General features: G+C 29.0%; 1 protein-coding gene across 1 annotated transcript in view; it reads left to right on the top strand.

Moving 5' to 3' along the window:
• The window catches only part of LOC142332744 (multiple inositol polyphosphate phosphatase 1-like), a 43,329-nt gene extending 26,739 nt beyond the window's left edge, over nt 1-16,590 (top strand). The window contains exons 5-9 of the mRNA XM_075379356.1: nt 4,612-4,768; nt 8,406-8,506; nt 10,240-10,349; nt 11,973-12,179; nt 15,539-16,590. Of these exons, the coding sequence (XP_075235471.1) occupies nt 4,612-4,768; nt 8,406-8,506; nt 10,240-10,349; nt 11,973-12,179; nt 15,539-15,857 (894 nt within the window). The 3' untranslated portion in view covers nt 15,858-16,590. The remainder of the gene's footprint in view (nt 1-4,611; nt 4,769-8,405; nt 8,507-10,239; nt 10,350-11,972; nt 12,180-15,538) is intronic.
• Nucleotides 16,591-21,170: the final 4,580 nt, after the last annotated feature.

Below are 21,170 nucleotides of genomic sequence, written 5' to 3'. Positions count from 1 at the left end.
CTTTTCCAACTAGAATTATTTTAGAATTGATGTAGCTCCATTACATTGTGATTTACGATAGTTATGCCACATTCACAGATTTATTATATGATTTTTAGATGTGCCGATTTTAATATGATGACAATATCAGCTGTCATTTAGCAAAATTTATAATTGTTATGCTAAAGCTTAACAGCAAGATGCTTTAACCATTCTATTGCTACTGATGTAGCTGAATGAATACTCAGAGGATTTCAATAAACAAATACTGTTTCAAGCTCAGCTCTATCTTCTACGTTCAGTTTCCTACACTTAATTTCCACCTAAGTGTGCTACACATTTGAAAACATCTTTCTAATATCTCAATCAAATACCTATCTGCTTACTTCTGATTTCATTAATAGGCAAGTTTGATTTGGAAATCTTTTTGACAAAGTTTTTCAGGCATTTTGACTCCAATGGGGTGGTAGGGGTGTGTAAACCAGAACCAAGAGCTGTTTTGTAGAAATATAAAAAACTTTTACCACTAATAATTTTCATAATTCAATTATTCTGTACACGATGTACTACATTTAGACAAAAGTACAGAGGAGATCTGATTTTTAACAGGGCCTTCATTGTATCTTACTCAATATAAATCGCTGAATTTGAACCTGGAGGGAAATAGTTATCTTATGCAGGTAAATAAATTCTTATCAGGAGTAATTGCAAATAATATAAATTTTAATTATTATATCAATATCATTTTCAATAAAAATAAATTAAATAAAAAATAAGAATATACTGTTCCGTACATAAAATAGAAGAGCAAAAGGATATTTTTCATTTTGTTTCTTGATATCCTATCCTTGTAAAAAGGTTGCTGGCTGGGATCAATAAGCTGTCAGGTGATTTATTTATAGACTTTTTGAATGGAAAGGAATAGGATAAACTGGCAGCGTTGCAGAGATGAGTGGCATTATAGATGGAAACTGGTAAGGGAGTTCAATGATTAACTGATAAGGAGTTCAAATTAAAGTGATTTTAATGCTTTGTATGGTAGTGTAGCAATATTTCAGTTTTTAGTTTCAATATTAATGTTGAAGTTTCACATTACATTCTGCCCAAGTTCTGCTTTACTTTGTTAAGGTGGATGAACTTGGCTTTATTGAAGGTATTTACTTCAAAAGTAAATGTAATTGATAAATTGTAAACATAAAGCAAAACTAAATGTAATCTCTTAGTTTTTTTGTATGTACTCATTTCCAAGTAAATTATGTTAAATATGAATAGCTGTTAAGTAAATTTACCTTTACAATACATCATGTCATTCTTTGAAATTTATTTAACTTTGTCTAATTTTGTTTGGTTTTTTTTTTAAATTGCATTGTGTAATTTATAATAAATTTAATCTTTTTTTAATTAAAGGCAATTTTTTCTTCCTACAAAGATAATTTTAGCGTAATATTATTAGCAGTAATAATAGTATTAATTTTGTATTTAATAATGTATTACCTCTCTGTTTATCATTCTGCTAAGACTACTAAGTAGTGTTCTTGTTTCATTGATAGTATATTATTTTATCTTATCTTAATACTCCTACTTTCCAGCTGATGATTTTTAAATTAAAAATCATCATAGAATCTGTATTAAGAATTAAAAATCTGTAGAATGTGTGCATACATTGTGAATTATCTTATGTAACTATGTTTTATAAACATTTAAAAATGAAATATGGTAAATAAAGGACTTTATTATTATTATTATTATTAACTGGAGCACAATATTCAATGATGATATGATGAAAGTCCAAGAATGATTGTATAAATACAAAATGTCACTCTGTCATTTATGAATTATTTTATCCTCCAAATCATCATCAGCTTTAGGAAATCTTTTAACTAGTTTTATTAAGATTCTGGGCAGTAAATAAAAATATTTTTTAAAAATTCAACATCAACAGTAAAACTAGTTGATTAATTCATATTAATATTCTCACTTTCTAAACAACCAGGAAATATGAATCCAGGTTTGTTTAAATAACTTTTAATTGAAATTTTATTAATTTTTCGTTTTTAATAGACTTAAGTAATCGTAATTCAATTCCAATACACTTTCTTTTTTTTTAATCACAATAGCCTTATTACAGAGTGAGCAACATAAAATAAACCCATAATGAAACCGCTACCCAACACTATGAAAGACTCTCACACAACTAGCGCTACTAACGAATGTATATGTTACTACTCATTGTTGCTACAATTTGTCTGATTGTTTCGTATTAGTGTAGTATACGTTTTGTTGCACTGCAGTGTTGTGAGTGCAATTGTGTTTGTGTAAAATACCTTATTCAGTCCAGGAGAGGATAGCTATAACTGAGGTCTATATTCCTTCTGAATCGTTTGAAGAATCACGTCAAATATTTTTAGAAACGTTTCCGAACGCCTGTATCCCCGCGAAGAGTAGCATACACGATTTAGTTAAACAGTAGCGTACAACAGGTTCGATTTCAAATGTAAAACGAAATAAGCAATCTTCCGTTAGTACTCCACAGGCCATTGCCGATATAGAAAGGAAAATTACTGTCAGTCCAAAAAGTTATCTCAACAACCTGGAGTTAAATACACATCTTGTCGTTAAATTCTTCATGAATTAAAATTAAACCGTACCGTGTTACAATTGTGCAATTGAAGGAGATAGACAAACCGAAAGGACTGGATTATTGCAACTGGCTTTTCAAAAACATTGTTGGTGGACAGATAGGCCCGATCTCGTATTTCATGTCCGACGAGGCATGGTTTCATTTATCAATACCTGGTATTCTGCGAATACCAGGTATTGGATGGCGAGGAATTCTCACGAGATATTCGAGCGTCCACTTCACTACGAGAAATTTGGTGTGCCATTTCCGATAATCGTATAGTGGGACCAATATTTTTTGACCGGACTATCAATACCCAAGTTAACCTCACAATTTTCGAAGAATTCTATGCTCAATTAAACGATAATGAAAAATAGTACAGTTTCTTTCATCAAGACGGAGCAACGTGTCACACATCAAACGTTTCACTGAATCGCGTTCATGCAGCTTTCACAAATGAATGAGCTGTCAGCAAAGGACGGTGACGTTCACGTTCACCAAAGTTTCTACTTGCGATTTTTTACTTGGGGCTACTTAAAGGAGAGAATTTATGCTTCTAATCCCCACAATATTGATTAACTGAAGGTGAACATTCAACGAAAAATCAACGCAATTGACAACAACGTTTTGCGTTAGACGACTCTCCATATGATGTCGAGCACAAAAGTGCATCGATGCCCAGGGTGGTCATTTTGACATCTTTTATAACAATAAGATAAATAGATGCTACATTTAAATAACGTTTTATGTATTTCTTATTTAATTTATCCGTATCATTCATAAAATTGCATTCCAACATAACCTACCGATTCTGCAGCGGTTACGTTATGGGTTCAGTTTTATGTTGCTCACCTGTATAAAAACACCACTAGCAATAAGATATCTATTTATATGCATCTGTAAAACAACTTGCCCTGACTGACTGACTGATTCATCACCCCCCAGCAAAAACTACTGAAGATAAATTGATGAAAATTTGTATACACATTCTTCTTATGCTGTAAGTGCAGATTAAGAAAAGATTTTTTTGAAATTCTGAATTTAAAGAGTTAAATTGGAGTAACAATAAAATTTACTATTTTCTTGGTAACAAATGAAGATACCAACTTGATTTTTTTTGTGTATAATCTTTATATGAATATCTAAAAATCAATTTCCAAATTTTTGAAATTCCGAGTTTAAAGGGTTAAAATCGATTTTTGAATTTTATTTGAAACGGCTATTTTTTTAATTTCTCTGTAACATGAATACAACTTGATTTTTGGTGTGTGTAACCTTCATGTGAATATCTAAAAATAAAGATTTTTTGAGTTTTTATATTTTAAGAGATATAAAACAGATTTGAGTTTTTATATTTTAAGAGATATAAAACAGAAATTACTTTTTACATTTTTGCCATTTTATTCTACCGCTTGCTATTGACTCAATGTTTATTAGGTTTTATAACATTGTGGTGGTAATTTATGTTTGTAATTCTGATTATGTATTTTGCGAGGAAAGCTGCGATGGGAAATATAAAAACCAATTAGTGGCTCTTTTTGTTTTAAATGTGGTTAAAGATTTATTAATATTATAAAACTATTGACTTATGATAACAATGAGTTGAGCTTAAATTTTATAGTTAGAATAAAGAAATGGAATTAAATCAATCTACTTATTACTTCAATCTAGGTTTGAATTTCAGTTAGGCTTGGCATTTTTCACATTCTTAATTGTTATCATTGATGTTTATGATCTTATTTGTATTGTTAAACTTTGTGATAAAAAGAGTGTGACAATTGTGGAGTGGAATATGCCACAGAATAATTGGTTATAGAAGCGAACAAGGAACTACTTTTCTTCTTGCTTACCTAGTAAGCCTGGAATAGGATACATGTTATTTGTGAGATTGGCTATGCTATTTTCAGGATCTCTGGTATTATCTCATGTTAAATTGTCGTAACTCAATACTCAATAATAATATTACATATATTTTTAAACAATAATTATATGTTGCTTTTTTTTTATTTTAGGGTTATAAACATTGTCCTAAGTTTGAAAAAGCATTCAGTGATGATAACCCAAAAGAATCACAAAAAGAATATGTCAAATTTATTAACAGTGATATTATGAAAAAATTAATACATGAAGTCAGTGTTCGGATTGGATTACATTATGATCTTGAATTTTGTGGGTATTATATTGTATTAATATTTGATTTAATACGAATTAAATGTAAATTTAAAGAAAAATACTATTACTAGATGATGTTATAAGATGAGGTAAAAGTTGGAATTAATCCAAACCCATAGTCAAACCTTAATTATTACAATGGAGGGAAAGTAATTCTTAAATGGAATTAGTTTATGGATCAATTTGAATATTGTACACAACTTAATGTATTAATCAACTGTGAACAAAGAATATTAAATACAACAGTGTTTCAGTAAAACATAGAGAGTGCTTTACATGAAAGCAACGTCTCTGTTCATCAAGAGCAAATTATTGCTGTAATAGAAAGCGTTTTTTATGCATTTAAAAACTAAATTTTACAGAATTATTGTCTTTATTTCAACAGTTCTATAATTATACTGTATATTATACAGTATTCTATACATGGGGACTATGCTACTGGGGTTGAAGTATGCGTAATGGGATTTCTGCAACTCTTCACATTTTGTGATCAGTTCTAACCAAAAAATACAATTTTAGCATTTAAAAATTTCAGAAGGCTATGTGTATGAATGTTGTTGCTTAATATGAACTAGACTGGATTGCTATTCAGAGTATTGTGTATTTCATTCAGGAATGTGTGTATTGACTGGATTATATTACTGGATGAAGTGATCAGGTGAAATTTGGTACAATGATTTCTGTATACAAGGGAAATGATGCCATTTAATTTTGTTTAAAATTGCTCAGAAGGTAGAGAGATATGGAGCTTATGGGTCCTATATCTTGAAATTTTACTCAAAGTTTACATCATTTTAATATTTTTTTAATATAATTTCATGCCCTTTAAGTTAAGATATCTGTTGATGTTAGGTTTTATTAAAACCCCCAGAAAGAAGAGAGGGCAAAAAATACACCTTTTTTTGTTGTTTCTGGACTGAAGTCACATTCTTGTACTAGTTATATTAGTATGTCCTTTGATTTTTATTTGGGATATTTCGTTCAGGATTGATTGGATAAGAAAACTATTTTTTTTTGTTACTTTTTTATTATTTGTTGTTTTGCTTGATACTGGATAAAATGATTTCTGTAAAATTTTGTAAGATGATCTCTGAATGTGGGCTATTGATGTCATTTAATTGGTCAAGGGGGTGTGGAAATACCTTTTTGATCCTATATCTCAAAATTGTACTTGATGGGTAGGTAAATTTTTTTGCACAATTTAGCCACTTAGTTACTTAAGTGACTAAGATACTAAGTGACCAAGGTAACTAAGATACTTTCTGATGGTGTTTGGTTTTACTCAAACCCCCATAGATGAAAGGAGACAAAGAACAATTTTTTCATTTTTTATAATTTCTGGACTTGAAGTCACACTCATGTATTAATTAGATGGTTCAGCAACATTAGCATGTCAACTTGGTTATTTATTTAGGAAATTCCATTCAGGAGTGAAGATATAATAAACCTATTTTTTTGCTTGTTATAATATTACTTAATATCTTCAGACTGAATCAACTGATTTTTCCAAATTTTTACAGTATCTTCTGAATATAAATCATTTATGCCATTTAGTTTTGGTTACAACTAGTGAAGATAATATGGAGATACAGATCTTATTGATATTGTAACTCAAAATTGTACTCAAATGGTTGATAAATTTTTTTAAATAATTTACTAACCCTAAGGTAGCCAAGATACTTTCTAATGGTGTTCGAGCTGTTATTTAAACCTGTAAAAGGGGTTGGGAAAAAAGGAAAAAATCGTTTTCCTTTTTTTCTGAACTAATTAGATAATTCTTATACTAATTAAATAATTCTAATCAAGATTATGAATGATCTTTTATCTTACATTAGTATGTCAGTTTGGTTGTACAAGGAACACTCAATAATTAAAGAGACAAATTGATGTAGAAATGAAACAGTTTGTAGGAGTTTTGTACTTTCATGACTTTAGGTTAGCATCACTGGGATGAGCTGAGAACAGCTGATTGATAAAAATTGTGTTGTTTATAACCTCAATATTGCATTTGACAATAGCGTGTTCGCTTGAAGTTTCCACATCAGTTGAACAACGTTCAGTGAAAATCCGGCTAAAATCTTTTCTCGAATGATTTTACAGTATGGTGAAAGTTGTATGAACTATAGATATTTTTATAAGTGGGTAGAACAGTTTAAAAACGGTTGAACCTCAGTGACTGACGAGCAATGTCCTGGCCGGCCAGTTGAAATGTCAATTCCTTCATTTGAAACCAGCATTGACAACATTATTCATGAAGACTGATGTATTACAGTTGAACATATAGAAAAAAGAGTTGCAGTAAGTGTTGGCACAGTTCATAACATTATCAATAACAAGATCAAGTACAGCAAAACATGTGCAAGGTGGGTCCCGAAAGAGTTAATGCAACAACACAAGGAAACAAGACTCAAATTGGTTTTTTTTTCTTGTGGGCGCAAAACACCTGGGCGTTATCATCGCCCGGAATTTTATTAATAAAAGGGTAAAATAACTCCAAAATAAGACTCAAATTGTGTACACGCTTGAAAGAATGCTATGAAAGGGGGGGAAGGTTTTCTAAACAAGATTTTAACGTGTGATGAAACTTGGGTTCACCATTTTGAACCAGAGTCCAAAAGACAAAGCATGGAATGGAACACCAGCTCACCAGTCCGAAAGAAATTCAGAATGCAAGCATGTCGTCTTTTGTGATTATTTGGAAAATCAGAATGCAAGAAACAGTGTCTTCTTGTCAGACATACTGATGAAAAAAGTTAAGCCAGCAATGAGAGAAAAACACTGCGGATCTCAAAGAAAAGGCATGATATTGCTACATGACAATGCTCACCCTCACACTGCCCAGCTGACCCAAGAAGTCATTGGAAAAATGGTTTGGAAGATACTATTACATCCTCCCTACATTCCAGATTTGGGTCCCTTGGATTTTCATTTGTTTGGTCCACTCAAGGAGGCATTATATGGAAAAAGTTCAGCAACAACAAGGAGGTCAAAGAATTTGTAGGAAAGTGGCTCAAACAACAAGACAAAAACTTCTTTGCATCAGGTATAAAAAAACTAATTCATTGTTGGGACAAGTGTATTAATAATATTGGTGGGGATTATGTTGAGAAGTAGAAAAGTCTCATTTCGTAAAAATACACAATTTTTTTCTACATCAATTTGTCTCTTTAATTGTTGAATGTCCCTCATATATTTGATTAATTTCATTCAGGTGTGAGGTGAAATAAGCCTATCTTTTGCTTTTTTCATCATTTATTATTTTACTTTATAACTTCATACTGAATAAACCATACTTTTTGAAATTTTTGAGAGTTATTTCTGAATTTAAATCCTTGGTGCTATTTATTTATTTTTTATAATTAGTTAAAGGGCCGGGGAGATTTTGTCACCAAGTGTCCCATACCTCAAAATGTTACTTAAAATGTAGAATAATTTGTCTAAATAATTCTTTAATAGCATACTACTTGTGCATACTTTGATGTTATTTTTAATTTTTTTCTTAAATAGTAAACTGTTTGAGAGTGAACCCTCAACAGCCATAACTTTATAACTTTCTTTTTATTTAATTACTTTTTCTGAAATAAAGATTTAATTTAATAACAAACTATTTATTATTAATGTTCATTAATTTCAGCTATTCTACAGTATATATATTTTATGTGTGCTTATGACAATTCATGGACAGTTGATAAAATTTCTCCATGGTGTGCAGTCTTTACAAAAGAACATCTTAAGGTATGTTGTTTTTCATTTAAAAGTTGTTAAAAATTATTTTACCGTTATATAATTGTGAGTAGCAAACCCATTTTTTTAAATTTTTACTGTAATATTAGCTGAAGTACCTGTTCTTTACATGGATAAACATTAAAATTTTAAGTTTATTAAACAGCATGATGAAATATGATAATATTTTACAATTATTAAAATTTATAAATAATTAATTTTCCTACCTTTCTCAAGAAAGTTCCTGATAGCATAGTTCTTTATGTACAAAATATATCCTACCAGAAATTCCATTGAGAAGGTGCCAATAATTAACTAAAAAAATCTTTAAAAAATAGTTTCATTACTTTAAAAGTATATTTATAATTTTATAGTTTGTAAGCTTTGAAACCCCTTTAGGATCGTTAATATAACTAGATTTTGCTTAGTTTTCCTAAGAATCATTTCTTCTTACTCAAGAAATGGGAAAATTAGTGGTGAGTGAATCTTTAAGTGGTTTCCGATTTGTACCAAGAATAAATTTATTCCTTAGTATTTAAATCATCGTTACTCATTTAAATGTTTATAAACGTTTAGAATATATAGAAATACAAAACTCCTTCCTATAAATGCATTCAGTTAATGATAATTTAATGGGAAATTTCTGAAATTTGAAATTACAAAAAAATTTGAAATTTCTGAAATTTTTTACAGCTGGTTTTGAATTTATATTAAACAAGTTAGGAACATAATACACAAGAATTAGGAAACTATACTAAATATCCTATTTATCTTTTTTTAAGTGGTTAAAAGCAAAGCCCTGATTTTTTTCAGATGAAGTAATATCAAAATTTATTTCTAGCTATCATATTTATAAAATAAAATAAATAGGAACTATGAAATCCCTTTTTTAAGGGTTATGAAATCTGTCTTAACATGACAGTCACTTTATGCATCCACCAGATGGAAACTTGACACCTTAATTGGTCCAGGGGCTGAGTTATACCTCAGCACGGAGGATCTATCAGGGTCAGATCTATACCCACAAAATTAATTATCAGGAAGACAGGATCAAGGACAATGAAATTTGGTGTACATTGTGTCCAACAACATCTTCTACAAAATAAATAAGTTTGAAGTATAACCTTTGAAAGATCCAAAATTGCAGCCATTTTATTATAACATTTTAATCATTAATAATTTTATAATTTCTCATTACATTATATTTTATTAAAAAAAAAAAATTAAGCATTTATTGTGAATAAAATGACAACTCATTTGTTCAAATCAGTAGATAAAAAGCTGAAATTGTTATAGTGAGTCGCAAAAATTAGTTGCACCTAACAGTTTCAAGGATATTTTACTGGAAACCAGGCTTAACCTGTTGTTTCAGCATGATGGTGCTAGATCTCATGAAGCAAACCAAATGTGTCTTTATGATTTGTTTGGAAGAGATGGACTTGTGTCTTTCTTTACAATAAATTTTCATTAAAATATTTCAGTTCATTCTTAAGATATAAATTTTTATTGAAAAAACAAAATGAAGCAAGATAGGGTATTTATCCAAATGAACATTTTTGTTTATTTTGATGTTCTGAATAAGTTAAGTTTGGCCATCACCTTCATGCTTGTTATCAGTCATTTGGGTGGTAACAAAACAAAATTGTATTTGATACTCGTGATAAAATAAAATATAATCTATATTAAAAAATGGTTACAAATATGAAATTTCTTGTCATTTAATATTATTTTTTTCTTTCTTCCAGATTCTAGAATTCAGTGAAGATTTGTATTATTATTATAAACTTGGCTACGGAATGGATATGAATCAGAGATTAGGTTGTCCACCAATACGTGATATGTTTATGAAATTAAAGTAAGTTTATTTTTTAATATTTCTACTTATAAAATTAAGTTTTTTATTTAGTTTAGCCTCAATGGTGGACTGATAGCATCTCAGGTTTGAATACCAGTCAGGCATGACATCTTTTATATGCTAAAAATGAAATTTTCATTCAATATTCATTCACAAGCAAGCAAATTAATTTATGAAAAAATTTAAAAATGATTAGTGTCAACTTCTTTTTTTGCTCCTTCTGTGCTTCTTTGAAACATAATGGTTTTCATTTAATTCATAATATAATAATGCTAAAAGTTTTTAACTTTTGTATCTATGACATAACATGTTTAAAAAGTGTACAAAAGATTTTAATTATAGGTTTAAATTTATTTAAGTCTGAGCAAACTCTCATTGGTAATCATGTTTCTTTAAAGATTGCTGCTTAAAGTGTTGAGTATTGAGCTCATCGGATGTAATGCTCATATTAAGATTATGTTTTGAAGAATCTTAGGAAAATTTATAGGTGCAAGATCTTGGAATCTTGCTGCCCAAATTTGCTTTGAAATGAGCCTACCTCCAAAAACTTCACACAGCAAATTTAGTGAAACATCAGCAGTGAATCTCATTGCTCTATCTTCTTGGAAGTACACTCCATTAATTTTTTCCCCATTTGCCCAAAGAAAGGGTAAATGATTTCATTCCAATAACGTGTACTTAGTTTACTGTCTTCTGGAGTAACTGAATGTGCTTATGTACAGCACCCCAAACACTCATTTTTTCATTGTGCAGTAATTGTTTCAAGATCTCATAAGGGCCACTCACAGATCACATTTTATTATCCTGACTGTTGATATGGCTCAGAAAATGAAATCACATTTCATTTTTTTAAAAATGTTACTTGTTCATCAAGAATGTTTTCTTCTTTTCATTTATAAAATCCAAAAACCACTGACAGTATTCAAGACGATTCAGAAAACCAATATTGTGTAACTAATGGACTGCAATTATTTTGTACAGGTGTAGTTTTAAATGTTAATTTTTGAGTGTATTACTCCTTGAGACTTCTGCTTGTTACATCAATTTTTTGTTAAATTTTTTGGACTTTGTGCTATGTGATCAGAAATATCATCTGACTTTTTCTCTGTCCGGTTGGATGCTCTTTAAAACAAGGTGCATTTTTGATAAATTCAGTTTCTTATTGATCAACTTATTTTGCACAGCTTGTGATGCAGAACACTGATGCCTCGAAAATTTTAATGAAACATTTTCTTTGCACATTCTGCGTACTCATCATAACAACAAAACACATTTTCAATAAAAAGAGCAAACTTCAAGTGTTAAACCATTGTCACTCACTGAAAATAAAAGAGTGAACAAAGGTTTCAATGATTATGGAAGTAAAATTATCAATAATCAAACATGGAAATCAGCTCTGAACTGCTATTTTTCACTGCTGATAATATCATGAAATGAGTTAAATTATATTTTACCTATTGAGATCCAGATGCTTTTGTTTAAGTGTATACATTTGTTTTAGTAATATTTGGGATACCCAATATTATTAGAAACACTTTCAGCTATATTTTAATGAAATTACAGAGGTAGAATGCATTTTTTAAAGTTATAATCAAAGAATGTTTTTCTTGTTCTATGTTACAGTGATACAGTAAATAGAGGCGGTATTCCAGAAAAGAAAGCGTACTTTTATTTTAGCCATTCTGGATTGTTTCAAAGGATGACAGCTAAGTTAGGAATGTTTAAAGATCCATACCCAATAATTCAAACTAGCTACATTAACAAAACTAGAAAATGGAGATCTTCATTTATTGATCCATTTGGTTCCAGTTTTTCTGCTTTCCTTTATAAGTAAGTAATAATAAAATTTTAATTATAATTGAACTGTAATGAGTATTTCCTGTTATGTTACTATGTTTTACTAAATGTTTTATTTATGATCAAACTTTTTTTTTGTAGATGACTGTGTTTTGCAACACAAATTTTTTGTTTCTTAAATAACTTTCTTCAAAAATTATTCGATACAATTCTGATATCTGTTTTATTAAATTTTTCAGGTCATTAACTATGGTAAACCAATAAATTTGTCCCTTAATTTTAGTTTCAAGAATTTATGTATGGTTTCATTTTACCCTAGAAGCAGAAATCATGGTGATTTTTCACAAGTTATAACTGGAAAACTATATTTTTCTGGACCCACATTTATGTGAACGTTTTCTTTATTTTTACTTGCATAACATCTCCTGAAATTCATCCAGTTTCTTTGTGCAATACCTTGAGTAATAACTTTATATATATATATAATTTATTTATTATATATGCCAGGCTCCATGACATGAGTAGTAGTGTCTCGGCTTTCATCTGGAGGTCCCGGCTTCAAAACCCAGTCAGGTAATGCAGTTTCACATGCTACAATAGACATTTCATCTCATCCTTTGAAGCTATACCTAACAGTGGTCATGGAGGCTTAAAAAAAATAGTGTGTATCTCTTTTATTTCTTGGGTGTACATAAAAGGAAAAGGGGATTAATATATGCTATACTGACAACAGTTTTGTTTATCTCAAAGCTTCTATTATAAGGCTTGACAGTACACTATATATTTTTTTTTATTTGTTCTGAGCACAGGCTAATAAAGTATTTAGGCTGCCAACTCTTGAGCAAGCTACATATAACTGGCTGAACAAAAAACACGGACTTTCCAAGTTAATGCCCACCACACAAAATGATTCATAGTGAATACAAGCTGGATGAGAAACTGCAATCATTTAAACTCAAAAGGCATATTTGTGTTGCATAACAGAATGATAGGGGATCTTTTTTCAAGTCAACTTGTGTAAGGCATTCCCAGGGGTTCCAGGAATTTAAAAACTCTGTAGAGTAATAAACAGCTTGTTCAGTATTCGTTATTGTATCAATGGATTAATAGATAGTAGAATTGCTGGGAAGCATATTCTGTATGAGATCGTTAATATATGCTGTCTTTTTGGGAAATATAATGGTGCTTATGAACAGCAATTGGTGCAAGTTGTAATTTTCATGTATATCCAGAAACATTTTAGTTATGTTGTGAAGAGACTATGTTGCAGAAATTTGAAGGAAATGAAATTAGACTTGTAGTGGAGACTACAGGAAATTCTCCATTGCCAAGTAACAGCAATTATTATGCAAACTGCTCTGCATTTGTTTCTCTTCGTAAGTGAACCTACATGTTTGTCTCGAGATTCATTTTATGCACATATCTATAAGGCTGATGACTTAAGACACGCGTTAAGTTAATCAGCTGGCAAAGAGTGCAGAATTATGGCAGGGTGTGTTGAAAATCTCCTGCCAGAACACACAACAGAACAGACAACAACACTGCCCATAATTCATTTATTACTCCGTACATCTTGCAAAATGCAATCAAGCGCTTCTAATGCCCTTTTGTGAGCTATTATGCATTCATTCCAAACGATTAGTTTGCACTGCTTCATTGGATCCTTTGGTGATGTTGCAAATGGGTTGTTCTGAAACCTGCATATTCAATGGTAGTTTCAGAGGTGAAGGCGCCTTTTCAGTCACCAACTAACATAATAGATTGTATTCCAGAGGATGCCATAGCCAAAGCAATTTCATTTCTTTGATGGATCTTAGCAACAAAATTAACGTTTTCCTCGTTCTCCCAGGAGTGTCCAGGAAACAGAGCCCACCATTTTTAGCCTGACCTTAGAACAGTGCCATAAGCTTGCCTCTGGTCTGTGACCAATAGGGGTTTATTATCTTCAAGAAACATTTTGAGAGCATTAATTTTATAGTCCCTTTCCCTCCAAATATCCCTACCTAGGGCTTCTTGACCATTCTAATTTGGCGCCTGTAGGCTAAGCTGCAGGAGAGGTTTTGCCATTGATAGAGATTATCCTCAAGATGTATGAGTGTTTGCTAAATATCTCTGCACTGTAGTCTAAGTTAATAGTGGGTTAGCTATTTGTGCACCCTGAGAATATCTTCACTTAAATCTTATTTATATCTATCCCAAAGACTTTGTGAATTTGATGTCATCCATGTCATGATTACAATAGAGTCTTAACTTAAAAGCTTTGATACATTCTTGCTGTAGATTAAGCTTCCATCGTTCAAGTGTTTCCAATGTATAGATGGCTTTTTTTTGGTTGCAGGAACTATCTGACCAATACTCTTTCTTTTCTTCGGTGGGATTTCAATAATTTTAAAGAATATGGAGGCAAAAGTTCTAATGTAAAATTTCCAAAATTATTAATTTTCCAACATAATTATTTTCATAATATTTTTATTTTTTCACTTTTACCTATCGTAGTATTTGAAAATCAGTAATCATCAATTTTTATTGTGCGACTATTTTCTTGGTATGTGTTGGCAAATTTAAAATTAAAACATTTGAGGTTGGTTAGAGGCTACTCAAGTGACTGAAAAAAGGTGGGAGGGTTGTTTTTCCAAAATGAAATGTAGAAAAGCATTTTCGTCTTGTTTGAAATTCATGTGCAAAATCTCATCATGATTGGAATAAAACTGTAGATCTGTATAATAGACAAAGACACACAAACATTCTTCTTAAATATATATAGATAAATAGATAAGTAAAAGATTATATATATATATATATATATATATATATATATATATACTCATATTTACTATCTGTATATGAGTATATTATGAATTTTATACATTTTATTGGTTTTTTTACAATATAATCAATTGGGTATTTTGTGATTCTCTGATCAACATTTTACTATAATTTCCTTTGATTTGTAAAAATGAATTACGGAATCATGTATGTTGTATCATCTATGTATCCATGAAGTGAGCACATGTACCCATCTATTCCTAAGGGTGTTTCTAACAATACATATAACAATAATAATAAAGATAATAATAGTAATATAATAACATACAATTATCTGTCTATTTAATTGATTAATTATGTAACATACTATCCCAGTTATGGAACAATTTTTTTAGATTTTGCCTGTTTATGAATATATTCAGTAAAACGTTTACTAAATTCTTCATCGAGACGTTTGTAAAATTTAACAAATGTTCAAACTAATATTTTTATGTGTTTGTTTTAAAGCGTGTAGTGGTTAATATATGTTAAACCTGTGGATATTGTTTCATACTTTGACAGCCTCTGAAGGATACATGACAAGATGCGCTATTAATATTTTAACCAACCTCCTTTTTTTGTTTCAGATGTAATAATAATAATAAATATCAAGTTGTTTTCTATGTTAACGAAAGAGTGTGGCATTTTGATTATTGTGAAATGAATGGTGTTTGTCCTTGGGATATGTTAATAAAAAGATGGAATCCTGAAGTAGCATATGAAAATTGTAATACTGAATTCTGCCATGAAGATGAATTGAAAGAAAATAAACATCCACATACATCTTTGTTAAAATCGTCTTCAACTTCTTTAATCTCACATTCATTTTTATCATTATCATATGTAAAAAGTATATCAATAATTATTTTTTTAATTTATTTTTATTTAATATCTTCTGGTTATTAACTAAAAAATTAATTTAATTTTTTTTTAAATTAAGAAATTAATTTTAGCCATATAATTATGTATCACACACTATAAGGAACTCTCTGAAAGGGTGTCTTATTGTATTATTGTTAGTTAAAACTACATTTAATGTAATATCCATCAATTGCTTAGTAATTTTTTATATACCTGTTTATTATGGACTCCTCTTGTAAAAATTTTCAAAATAATCATGCTGATATTATTTAATTTTTATTACTGAACTATTATGAAAATATTCTCAACATGTTTTGTTGCATATATCTACTGTTATATCAATAATGTGGATGGTCAGCTGAGGTAGTTTGTCCTAAATGTTTAACAAAAGATTCCATCCACTACTTTAAAAATAATGAAAATAATAATTTTTAATATAGATTTAATCAAATTAATATTACATATTTATATAACTATAACATTTGTTTTCCAAAATCCTTAATCCAGCATCCTGTTTTTCATTATTTACCTTTTGTTCGCATCAATTGCTAGGCCCAATAACCATGTCAAACTTCATACAATTAACACATACACACACACACACACACACACACACACACACACACACACTCACACTCACACACACATATATATGTGAGAAACAGCAGGGGAGTTTCTAGCAACCACTAACCCATGGAGATATATATTTTTTATTTTCATAATAGAGTATTTTTTAAATTAAAATACAAAGTTTACGAAAATTGTTTGAAAAAACTTATGTGTAAGATAATATCTAGAAGATGTATTTTGGATAAAACTACACTGTCTTTAGAATGGTTTAAGTTTTTAATTTACTTAAGTATATTGAAAAAATGTAAAAAAAAAAATTGTATCACATTCAGTAACATTCTATTCTGTATAATTTTTCATAGATTTACTAGAAATTATCAAATTACTACCAGTTTATTTGTGGTTAAAACTTTTTAGACTTTTTCATCAGGTCTTATACATCCTTAGCAAAATAAAACTTTTTATAACTAAAAATTCTTTGTTCACAAGTGTAATATATTAGTGTAATTTTCACCTTTAACGCTAATTAAATTAAGCGTTTCCATCAAATGTAAAACATTCTGACTTTTTTACTTTTAAAATTTCTTTCAGTCTGGAATAATTAAACTTAAGTGTTTTCCACTGTAAATAACAATTTTTTGATAATTACAATATTATTGGATTAAACTTCTTTAGTTACATCTTTTAAAGTTTTATTTGTCCATGAAAATTTTTAAATTTCAATATTTGTTTTTGTTAAATTATAAATATAATATAAATTTGGATCTGTAATTGACGTAGCTCTTCTTGTTAAAATTTAAGATCTGAATTACTCTGTACATTCATCTTTACTATTACAACAAGCATCTACCTCATCAGGGTGTAATCGTTTATTAATATCTCACTTGTTTTTAGACTTACATAAATAATAAATTTTAAAAAAATTTTCTTAAACAAGTATCAATTAAGTAAACTGAGAAAGGAAATATTTTTTAGAATAGTTATATGATAAAGATTGATGGGTTGTAGATTACTCCATCTGTATTGAGATATATTTATTTCAACTCAAAGAAAACAAATCCATTAGAAAGGCTAAGAGTATGTACATAGTACAGGCAGGAAGTCACATTACTGTCAACAAGAGCAGAATGTTGTTGCAGGTTGCATAATGCAGGCAGATTGTCAGTAATGGGGTTATCAATAGCTTTATTATCTGTAATGGAGTTAAGTGATGAAGTTATTTTTAATGAATAGTTACAGAAAGTACATTAAAATTATAAAATAAAAAAAAAATAAAACAAATAAAAAATAGAAGCAGTGTTCATCATATTGATAAGTTTAAAGGGTCTTCTTACAGTGACACCATTTTTTTTCTCAATTGAAGATTTAGCTTTTATAAATGTTTTTATACAAGATTTTCTGTATTCATTATTAAGAAATAAAACACAAAACAGTATAATGCAAAAACAGTAATTGGTCATAAAAATACAAAAAAAAACCTCAAAAAATTATCTTTAATGTATAAATTAACCTTTTAAATATTGTTAAGAGTAAGTAAACCCTTTGATATCTAAAACCAGAATGATATACTACATCAGTAGAATGGTAATCATTTTTCATATTTTCAAATAGTGCTGAGTGCAAAGGAACTTATCCATCACGATAACGGCTTACTTTGGGGAAGTAAAGTTTCTGTTAACCAGGTATAAAAAATATCATTGTTAATATTTCGTTCAAACAAGGTGACATCCAACAATGAGTTGTTGCGTGTGGTAGGAGATGAATTTACAGAAAGCTCCGGGTGACCACAATATCATCCAGGAACTTAGACAAATCATCAGACACAGATGATCAACTCACTGGTCACTGGTGTTAAGAGCGTTCTCGTTTAAAAACTGGAAATTTCTCAACTAATCAGCACCAGCTGTCAGAATCTGACTTCTTGCTTGTACTATGCATGTACTCTAATGCACCACTAAGGATTATAAAAATTGTTCACTAGAAAGGCAGTAAAAGCAAGAATTGATACATTCCAGCATTCATGTAATATTAAAAAAAGTCTACAGTTGGGATTCTATTCCTGAGTGCAGCAGCTTGAAAATTATAAATAAGCTACATCTTTACATCTTTTTTTTTAAAAACTGAAGAAAAAAATGATAAATTATTAGGAAAACTGTAGTTCCAAGATCAACTCAGTTCAGATGACTCTTATTTAGCATAAGTAAAAATGATTAAATTTGAATTATCTTCCATAATAAAATAAAAAAATAATTTTCAAGTCATCTTGTAAACAATCCATAACATTTTTGAAGAATGAAAATATGAAAAATATGACTACTATTATATTTTGTTTATATTTCAGTGGTACTTATTCTTTCTTGATACTATTTTTAATTTATGAATTGTGATAATGAGAAGGTGAGTTGAAATACGACCACTGTAAAGAGAAAAACTGTGTTTCTACTACACACAGCAGACATATTTGCATATATTTTAATTGCTACTGGAATTTTTACATAACAATCAGGCTGCCAATCAACATTTACTGATTATTGCAGATGTTGCCAACAGTTGAGAATTATTTTAAAAGTTTATCAAATATAATGATTTTTGACACAAGTAACTTGAGCTGATCATAGTTACTTCTCTAATAGTATCAATTATCACTATAAAGTCAGTCCCTCTCATAAACAGAAAAAAATATCATTTATAGCGGCTGAATAACTGCTTTAATTGTATTTTTATAAAGGATGATGGTTTTTGTTGAGATAATTATGTGAAGTCTGGGTATAAGTCTTATCTTGAATTAGGTCACTTTTAATTATAATTAAATTAATAAGAAGCCCATTGGGTAAGAATTTTCCTTATAGTGCTTTCTTTTTAGGTAAATAAGTAAATAAAGTTAATAATTAATCTACGGCATTCCTTATTCGTTATTATCACGTATGCATGCTAGAGCTTGCATAAATTTTAAATTAAGTATGTCAGATATCAGTATAAAATTTAATATAAATAATTTTTTTTTCTACAAAAAAAAAAAGAATTTTATTCTTATCTAATCTACTTTAACCTAACTTCTTTCTATAGTAAATGACTTTTATTAAATTAGTTTTAAAAATTAATATTATTGTATGTAATTTTTTTCTCGTTTAATTGTATTTTGTTCCTCTTATACTTAATATTGTTTAATTTTTGTCAAACCTATTACTTTATCATTAATATATATATATATATATATTTATTTTTTAAATAATTATAAATTAAACAAAGATATTAAATATTTTATATTTAGAAATAAGTAATATTTAAATAATATTTTTGCATTTATTGTATAATTTAATTTAATATTGTAAATATAATTTACTTATTTATTTCAAATAAACATTATTTTGTCACCTTAAACTACTTTTTTTTTAAATACAGATTTATTTATTACTGTTAGAATATAGTAAAATAAAAACAAGCTATGAAATTTATTGGGCTAATGATTTGAATTTATTTACATTATACAATTTTTCAGGTCAAAAACCATAAGAAATCACTAATTCTGCCCTTATATATTATATTACTATTGAAATAATATATATATATATTTTTTTTTTTAGTTGGCGATTCACCAGATTACTTGAAATTTGTAAATAAAAATATGAAATAGAGATTCTACAGCATACAAGAAATGTATGCTGTAGAATCTCTATTTTACAGCATATGTATGACTTCACTTTTACAGGCCATGAGTCAATTTATGATGAATATTGATTGCATTGAAGAATTGAATCACAAATTGTAATTTGCAACTGACTTCTTATAAAGTAGTTGATAGCTAATAATTAATCATTTAAAACTACATTCCATACATAATTTGGTTCACTGTTGGCTTTATTTAAGCAACCAGCTTTTAATTTTCGCAATATAATCAACTCGACAAGGTCTTATTTCCTCACTAATTTTTCCATGCCCCTTTCTTTGGTAGTGGTTTTGCTAGATAGTAGATAGGGGCAGCAAGAATCTTGTTATCAATTCATGCACATCAATAATTAAATGATGAGGCTATCTCTTTAGCTAGCTAACTCTTTAGTTTTTACTTTTGACATATGCCTCTACATTGAAACATTTAATCTCTTGTAATAATGATAACATAGTCAACAAAAAAAAAATCATGTATCTGGAATCAAACATGGTGTTTTTAACTAATTTTGGGGTGCTGAATTCAAAACTTATCAGAATTTGTGCAATATGTCACGTTTTTTAGAAACATACAATTTAGACAAACCGTACAATTTATTTACCAATAAATGGATAATCACTGTGAAATCAATATTTATAAAAAATTATTACTTACGTAATCCATTTAAAATTTGGTTAAATCAACTGAATTTTTATTAATTCAAACACAGATAAATTGAAATACATTTATAAAATAACAGTTTCTAAAAGTCTACATCATTCAAAATATCTTTAAAGTAACAGTTTTTACAAGTTTAAATCATTAAAATTGCCTTGCTTTAATTTTTTAAATATTTTGACAAACATTTTTGCATGTACAATGTTTCACAAGTTCCTCTAAATAAAAACCAACAGTAGTCACCCATTATTCCAGGAACCCATCTTCCTTGGTACCCATACTCCATGATCAGAATATCCTGATGGAAACATTCAACTTGCTCATCGCTGACAGAGCACAAATTTTCAAGAAAAAAGTCTAGGTGGGAGTGTGGGAAATGAATTTTTAATGACATCCTAAATGTTTGTACTTTTCTAACAGCTTATTAACCAAATAATTATAGTTTTCATCTTTTTTTTCCTAAA

Source organism: Lycorma delicatula, chromosome 12, assembly GCF_047948215.1.
Source record: "Lycorma delicatula isolate Av1 chromosome 12, ASM4794821v1, whole genome shotgun sequence".
NCBI lineage: Eukaryota > Metazoa > Arthropoda > Insecta > Hemiptera > Fulgoridae > Lycorma > Lycorma delicatula.
The sequence above is the reverse complement of the archived record's forward strand: the minus strand, read 5'-3'. Positions and strand labels throughout refer to the sequence as shown.